The sequence below is a fragment of the Podarcis gaigeae genome (assembly GCF_964106915.1).
Source record: "Podarcis gaigeae genome assembly, chromosome: 3".
NCBI classification, from domain to species: domain Eukaryota; kingdom Metazoa; phylum Chordata; class Lepidosauria; order Squamata; family Lacertidae; genus Podarcis; species Podarcis gaigeae.
In genome coordinates this window covers 14,175,064-14,183,608 of record NC_139680.1, presented here as the reverse complement: position 1 = coordinate 14,183,608, position 8,545 = coordinate 14,175,064, and the positions used below count along the sequence as shown (strand labels likewise).

The 8,545-nt window shown below is 51.5% G+C and overlaps 1 protein-coding gene across 1 annotated transcript in view; it reads left to right on the top strand.

Annotated features, from left to right (window-relative positions):
• The first annotated feature begins 3,952 nt into the window (after window positions 1-3,952).
• The window catches only part of JAG1 (jagged canonical Notch ligand 1), a 69,329-nt gene continuing 64,736 nt past the window's right edge, over window positions 3,953-8,545 (top strand). The window contains exons 1-2 of the mRNA XM_083730040.1: window positions 3,953-4,624; window positions 5,387-5,692. Coding sequence (XP_083586166.1) covers window positions 4,547-4,624; window positions 5,387-5,692 — 384 coding nt within the window. The 5' untranslated portion in view covers window positions 3,953-4,546. The remainder of the gene's footprint in view (window positions 4,625-5,386; window positions 5,693-8,545) is intronic.

The window sequence follows — 8,545 nt, the reverse complement described above, 5'->3', positions numbered from 1 at the left end:
ACCACTCTGGCGGGAAGGTAAGAAGCGGCTTAGTCATGCTGGCCACATGACCCGGAAGCTGTACACCGGCTCCCTCGGCCAGTAAAACGAGATGAGCACCACAACCCCACAGTCGCCCGCGACTGGACCTAACGGTCAGGGGTACCTTTACCTTTACATATGGATGTGGTCTGGGTCTAAGTTCATGTAGCAAATAGCACGGGGAATTTGAACCCATGCCTCTCTGGTCCAGTTCTCATAGAACCATAGAATTGCAGAGTTGGAAGGGTCCAAGAGCGTCATCTAGCCCAACCCCCTGCAATGCAGGAATCTTTGGATTCGAACCCCCAGCCCTGGAATTATGAGTCTCATGTCCTACTGACCAGGCTACCCCAGCTATGTATTCAAGCTGTGTCATTTCAGATTGCAGGTGGGTGCTTAAATGACTACATACCCGCCCGCCCCCGCCCTTTCTTTAACTCAGCAATGCCTGGGATACGCTTTCACTGACAGCTAATTTTTTTAAAAATATGGCTACCGAACCCCTCCCTGCACCACTATACCACTGGTACAGCCCAGACCACATCAGCACGAACCAGGTCTGCCTTTCCACCACAGCTCCATCTGGAGAATGGGGATGATTCTATTAGCCTGCTTTACAGGGTCATAGTAAGGATTAACTGAGACATGACACACTTTGAGCACTTAAAAGGAAGCTTAACTGCTCTTACTAATGACTGCAACTCATAAGCCAAAAACATAAAGCACGGCTGACAGGTGCGAACAGGCTTGGATTTGTTCCGATTTAAAGTGTTCTCCTTGCCCGGAATCCTTGTTCTTAAATCATCGTTTGGACGCAGCAGATGTTCTCTCGGAAGTCCCACGGAAGCCCATCCGACTCACTTCCTAATAAGTGTTATTTAGGGCTACAGATCGAAAGCTGATTGTCACCTTCTTAACCAGCCACCACGCTTGGAGCCGCCGCAGAGCAGCGCCCCCTTAGAGGTGCAGTTGCGCAGCAGCTGAACTTTGGGAAACGGGAAAACCAAGCTGCGGAGCAAGCGCAGGGAATACTGCTACTCAAAAGTAAGCCTGCCTCCAGGCGCTTGATTGTTTGATTCGGGTTTTTTTTTTATGGGTGTGTGTGTGTCAGCGCACCATGTTGGTTCAGGTGATCAGCTTCTCGGTTTCCTGGAAAAGTCCGTTGCCAAAAAGGATTTCCTCTCCTGCTGCCTAACCCATCAAATCTTGCCAGATCTCAGGAAGCGAAGCTCTCTGCTGCTGCGCGATCGGCTTGACGGCAGAAGTAACCCTTAACGCACGCCCTTTTCTCCCCAGGGTGACGATTTGTCTCGAGACACTGATTTCCAGCACACGCCTCCTTTTCCCAGTGTGATTATCTTCCTCTCTCGCGTTCACACACACAGACACACGCACAACCTGACCCAAAGCGATTGCCATCCACTGCGGGTCTTACGCACCCAACCCCCTTCAGGTAAAAAAAAAGGCAACCTTCGAATCATGGCTTTTCAGGTGTGTCCTCCCCCCCGTGTTACCATAGAATCATAGACTCTTAGAGTTAGAAGGGACCCCGGAGTCATCTAGTCTAACCCCCTGCGATGCAGGAATCTTTCCAAACATAGGCTGCATACACGCCATCAAGCACATTCGAAGCGCCCCCCCCAAAAAATAAATAAATTATGGGCACTGTCATTTGGTAAAGGGAATTGTCACTCTGAGGTTGTCAAACTACAGTTCCCAGAACACCTATGAAGAGGAAAAGATGCTTTAAAGTGTACAGGATCAAGCCCAAGGGAGTTTCCGCTGGGACTCTGAAAGCCATCCTCTCCTCGGCTCTTGGGGTGGCTGATGCATGTGGGGAAAGCACTCCTGATGTGCTCAGAGGCTGTTCTTTCAGTAACAGGTTCGGGAGCAGAGCTTCATTACTTCGGTTTTTTTGTGCGTGCGTGTTTTTACTTCATGCCGCCCCGCGTATCCTCACAAATACTCAAGGCGAACCTCTTTCCCCTTCCCAAACCCATACAGCTGCCCTCAATGCAGAAAATGGTGTTTGCGCGCATTATTCACACCGGCAGGCTTTTATCTAAAATGCTGCGCTCACCGATCGGAAGCGCAGCGAGCAAACAAGCCCAAAGCCACGTCGCCCCCGCACCATTTTTAAAGTAGTGCCATCCTTTGTAGAACCCACATAGGTATGTGCGACAGCTATTTAGTGGCCAAGGCATAGGAAGGAAGACCTGTGCCTGGTCTGCCTCCCCAAAAAGTTGGGGTGGGGAGGGGGCGGGGGCGGGGTAGAGCTATTCCACGTGTTTTCATAGCTTTCCATATAAAATCCTCCACACTAAAAAAACCTAGCACGTCAGGGAAAAGGACTCTAGCCTAGCCGTTTCCCTGACAGACTAGCTTTCTGCGTGCAGGGACTCTTGCTTTAGTTCGTTGCTCAGTCAGGCGAGTCCTCACCTGGACCGCCCAGAGGCAGGCAGGTTGATCGAGAACTATGGAGTAAGAAGCTCTATTGACCACCTTGAGACTTAACAGTGCGAGTATGCGCGTTTGCTCTGAAGTCGAAGAGTCTCCCGTCGAATTCCACAGCCTGAGCACAGCACCGAGGCATTCAGGCTGCGTTTGCCCCTGTGGTTTGGGAGGGAAGCTCCCGAGACGGCTCGATCATGCGACGTTCACGCTTCGTCCAGGTTTTCTCGATACTAAAAGCTGCTGAACTTTGCAATCCTGCGCCAAAGAGCTGTTCCTCCTTGCGAGCGCGTAGTTAAGTTTCTCTTTGCAGCTCTCCCACGGGTGATCGGGGAGCGTGGGACATTTCTGAAGCCTCCCCCCCCACTCCAAAGTAATCCATTTTCCCTTCCCATGCCTTGAGAAAGGGGCTCAGCTTGTGTGGCCCCCCGAGGGGGAGGGAGAGAATGAGAGGAGAGCGCGCCCGCTTCCTTACGAAGCAAGAACAACAAAGCGCCTTAAAGACTAGCAGATTTATTGCAACACGAGCGATCGTGCACTAGATCCCACGTTTGGCACAGGCATATGGAATGCTATCCGGGGCTGGCGGATCACCCAGGCACACGATTCCAGCGGCGGGTGGGCCCGGACGGGGGAGGGAAGAGAAGGAACGGACGAGCAACTGAGACCCTCCAAAGCCTTGAAACGCTAATAGGTCCGGGGCGTTTCTGCGGAAAGCCAACACCCCCCTCCTGAAACCTCCGTGCACGCGCGTTTGGGTGGCAGCCAGCTTCTTCGTGAAGGCTTTCCAAAACACGCCCATCTTAGGAGGGCTGCACACCTGACGGGCACCTCCGCCCTCCCCTCCTGTTTTATTTTTTAAAAAAACCCCAATTCTTGTCTTCAGCTCAGCAGACACGATCAGCAATACCAAACGCGCGCTCCCATATTTGCAACAGCAATGATAGGAGGCTTGCTATTAGCCGTCATGGAACCAGAGCGCAAAGGGACCCCTGGGGTCATCTAGCGCAACCCCCTGCCACGCAAACCCTCCTATTGGCATCACCATCGCGGAACCTAGAGTGGGGGGAAGGGACACCCCCCCAAGGCCGTGCAGTCCAACCTCCTCCACCCACGCGGTCTCCCCATCCCGTCTGAAACCACCCCGGACCCTGCTTAGCTTTGCAAACAGACGCGCGGTTTTCTTGCCGCGCGTCAAGCATTATTAATTCTCCCGCCTCTCTCAAGGCTCCTTGCCCACCTGCTGCGCTTTGCTCCTCACCTCCTGCAACCCTCGCCGCCCCCGTCCCCCCCCCCCGCCCAGCCCTGCCTTCCCAGGGTTGCTCCACCTCTTGTCACCCTTCCAAGGAAAAAAGGCAAGCCTCTCCAGGGACCCGAGGCGGGGCTGCGGCTTGCCCTTCCACCCTCCCCCTTAATGCATATTAATAGCAACGCATGCGCTGCCTGACGTTTGCGCCCCCCCCCCTCTCCTCCTCCTCCTCCTCCTGCTGTAGCCATGGGCTAGCAAGCAGCAGCAGCGAGCAGTCAGTTCAGTGGGGCTTGCAGCACGGGCGATCGGATCCCTCCTCTTCTGGCTTCCTTTTTTTTTTCCTTTTGGAGGGGGCTGGTTGCGCGCGTGCAAATAGCCGTGGGCCCCCTCCTTTCTCTCCGGAGGGGTGTCGTCTATGTGTGTGTGGCGGGGGGTGGGGAGGGGGGCTCAGCCCGGGTTATTGTGCTGGCCGGGCTGGAGAGAGAGAGAGGGGTTGGCCGGCGAGCTCTGCAAAAGAGAGAAAAGCGAGCGGGCGAGGGGGGTGGGTGGGGGCGCGCGGAATAACCATCGCTAATAAGAAAGGAAGAAAGGAAGGGTGGGGGTTTTTTTAAGAGACAGAGGCCAAGGAGAATAAAAGGAGGCTGGGCTGCTTTGCATTGAAGATCGGGGCGCTATTGAAAACCTTTTGAGAAGTGGCGTCTTCCACCCGCGCGCGCTTCCACCGGGAGAGCATATATATATATCTGGGAGCCGGGCAGCGGCTGCAAAGAGCGGCAGCGAGCCGGGGAGCGTCTCTGCGCGAAGGGCACTCTGCAAGCAAGAGGCATGCTTGGCTCAAAGGGACCGCAGCTCACGGACTTCTCCTTACGGCTTCTCCTTGCCCTGTTATGCTTGCGAGTCAAGGTACGTTTTTGGGGCAAGGCTCGGGCGTTGCTTCCCGCAGCGCAGCTCCGCGCAGAAGCTCGCTTTTCGCAGGTTTCGGTTTTTTGGGGTTTTTGTCTCCCAAGGAAAGCTTTCGATTGCAGAGCTCCTGCCCGCCTACCCAACCCCCTGCCCCAAGACATTCGCTTTGACCGATTTCCCCACCGCCACCCGTCAGCTGCATTAAAAAAAATGCTTCTGCTATGCGTTTTTGAATTCGGGGTGATGATTTCTTGGGGGAAGCCAGGTTTCCCCGAGGACTTTCCCTTTCTTCTCCACCCTATACCGTCAGCGTTCCATTTCTTTTTTCCAGAGGGTTTTGCTTTCTGAAAGCCTCGTAGCAAGCGGACTTTTCCGTGAGTGTTTTCAGGAGTGCGTCTGACTTGATTAGAGTTATTCGTTTGAGCTGTGCAATGCTTTTTCTGCGCGGTGTTCCCTTGCTTGAAGCTAACGACCCTTTAACTCTTTTTGAGCGCTGAGAGGCATATAGCGACACGATTTCTCTCTGGGAATTGCCCCTAACATCAGAATTTGGGAGGTGGGTAGCAGATGAGGGTTCCTGCTCGCTTTTTAACCTGTTGAATCAAGGAGCAATAGAAGCCTCCCCTTTCATTTTTGCTAAACTTGTTAGTGATTTATTTTTTTAAAAAATGTTTATTTACAAGCAAAGTGCTAACGCTTCCTTCTCCTCTCTGCTTCCTTTGGGGGAAACTTTTTTTTTAAAAAAATGCAAAAACAAAACAGGTGACCCTAACATCAGGCCAGTTCGAGTTTGAGATCATATCCATGCAAAATGTCAATGGCGAATTGCAGAATGGGAATTGCTGTGACGGGACCCGAAACCCAGCCGATAAGAAATGCACCAGAGATGAATGCGATACTTATTTCAAAGTTTGCCTGAAGGAGTATCAGTCGAGGGTTTCCGCTGGGGGCCCTTGCAGCTTTGGGTCCGGATCTACCCCAGTCGTCGGTGGGAATACCTTCAGTTTGAAATACAATCGGAATAACGAAAGGAACCGGATTGTCCTCCCTTTCAGCTTCGCCTGGCCGGTGAGTGACTTGACTTTTCTGAGCATCTTCCTTCTTCCTCGCCTTGCTGTGCATGGGTGCTGGCTGCCTTGCGATCGCAGGCTTAGAGCCACATACGTCTCCGTCCAGCTAAGCTGCAACGCAGCTAGATGGAACAAGCTAAGTGGATTGGGGGTGGGGGAAAAACCTGTGTGTTACATGTATATGCAAGTCATTCCCGTGTCCCCAGTGTCCGCCCCCCCCCAGAGAATTTAAAAGGTCAGAAGTTCATGCAATTTATTTATTTTATTGCCCCCCCCCCCAATTAGTTCTCATGCCTAGGCGGAGGCACAAGGGTTGGGTGGGGGGGGGGCGGCAGGCCGTGCGTTGGAGACCCCCTTGGTGGAATGCTATGGGGACCCCTCTCGCCCTACCCTCTGGTGGTGCCCGTGGGAGCTGCTAGCTCTTCCCGTTTGCCAGCTTCCCTGTTAGCGTGCTTCCTTCCCCAGCCCAGACCGTGGAGGATCCCTCTGCCTTATGCCCATGCTGCTGCCACCACCACCCTTTGTTTGTTTCCCCTTCTCCTATGAGAGCTTTACGGTTTTGCCTGGCAAGGCAAGAGAGCTGGAACCATCTTCCCTTGGCTTGGGTAGCAGTTCCGGACCCTCCACCTAGAAACAAGGGCGTGCACTTGGGAAAGGCGTTGGTCCTTAATCCAGTTGGCTGCGAATGACCCACTCTTCAAATGGGTCACACTTTCACCAAATGCATGTTTGCCTAAGTCACTATTGAGCTCTTGATAATGCTGAAGGGGCCGTGCTGTTGGTCTCTGTCTGTCTGTCTGTCTGCCTGCCTGCCTGCCTGCCAGCACTGTAAAGCAGGAATCTGCCGTCTCCCTTCAGGGGCGTAGCTGGACAGCATCCTTTTAAACTCCGAGCCAAACATGTGGAATCCATCTAAGATCCCTCTTTATGGGTGCTGAGCAGGTCCTAGTTGTGTGAATGGGCAGGGAGAGCTTTTGAAAGAACAGCTTTGGGAGCCCTGCCTCCCTCCCTCCCTCTTCTTGAAATAGAGGTCTCCTTCTTTATTGGTCTTCTGGAAGAGGTGCAACTGTTGTCTCCCAAATGAATATTCACGCACTAGATTGCATTTTTCCGATTGGCTCGTGAAGGGAGATCTCGGGAGGATTCAGTGGGAGGGACAGCCAAGTCCCTCCTCCTGTTTCTCTCTTGTGATCCCAGCAACTCGGAGCACAACACAAAATGCTAACCATGTGCTCTTGTGCTGCCTCCTATCTGTCTCTGCTGCAATTATCGTCGCACACACACACATCCTTCTGAGTCTTTCTTTCTCTTTCTTTTTTTAAAAAAAGATCATTATGATTTAGGGTGAAACTAAGTGCACATATTTAAGAAGATTGCATTACAAAGTACAATAGCGGAGCTCACAAAAGTATTCTCTGTTCGATACTCTGAGCCTTGCTAGTTCGGTTTTGCTTGCAGGGAGATAAAACTGTTATCAAATCTGCCATCAAAGGGATAAAAAAAGCTTAGTGGAAATGTGTGGTATCTGAAGTGCTGCCAATGGCTGTCAACCTTCTCTTAAGAATTCGGCCTCCTTTCTTTCTCTCTGTGTCTTTGTTGAGGAGCGGGTTCATCCAGGACCCTTTTGGGATAGACAAATCTTTTCTTGTGTGTGTGTCATGAAACTTCCCCCTCCACCACCAGGACATAATTCTAAAAGTGATCGGTGCTTCTGTGAAAGCAAGCAGCAGATCTGATCCGCAAACACTAAGGCTGCCTTGAGTAAAGATGCAGTCCCTCTGCACAGAGCCATCCTAGGCGTGTTTACTTGGGAGTAAGTCACACTGAGCAATGGCGCTCATGTCCCAGTTGAAGTTGCAGCCCTGCACCTGGGAGAAACCTCCATCGAGCCCTGTAGGGTTTGCTTCATAAACCATGCATGCGATTAGGCGGCCGACGCCTCCTCCCTGCACAGCATCCCATCTCTCTCCTTCCCAAAACATTCCACCACCCCCTCAACACCCGTCTGTTTTTTTTATGGCATGTCTGCATATCCGGTGAGTCAGGCATGAGTAAATCCTATGGTGATCTTGTCCTGCCAGGTAATTCCACCAGGTGTGCTTCTCAGGCTGCTACCTATTGATTCACACATAATCTCCTGCCATCTACAGCACTGGGATCCTAACTCGTGTGTGTGTGTGTGTGTGTGTGTGTGTGAATGGAATAATACTATAAGCAGCTGTAGGTTAGCAGAAGACTCCTTCAAGGAATCCGATTCCAAGAAAAAGCTGTGTTTTGAGTGTGGATCTTTGTGCACAAAAAAATCCACCTGGCTGGACCCAAGGTGCTTTTATGATGAAATTCCTAGTTTCCATTAGCACAATTGGTTTGGAGTGATCTGCCTTCTTCCTCAAGGTTCTCATGGCATCTTTTGTTCGTTGTTTTGTGGTAGGAATGACACATCCCAGATCCGATGCAAACATATGTTCCAGGCTGTGTTATCTCCAAAGGCAACCCTGAGCTCCCTAGCTAAGCAGTCACTATTCTGGTCTCCTTTCAACTGAGGATGGTCCTCAGTTGGTCCTCAGCTTTTTCTTGTTTGGTGCAAACTGAGCAGTCCCGTTGGAAGCTGTTAGGAGCTGGTGTTAATTTCAGATTTGCCTCCTAAAATAGTTGGCAATTGGCAAAAAAAAAAAAAAAAATCTGGCTAGCTGTTAACTTTTCAAGCCTTTGTGATTTTGGAGAAGGCTCTCCTTTTAAAATAAAATAAAATAAATACAGGCCCACATTTAAAAAGCGCCCCACATCATCTTTTTGCCAGGAAGTGTTATCCACATGCTTTCTGTCAAGAATTAGTTCTGAAACATTGCTT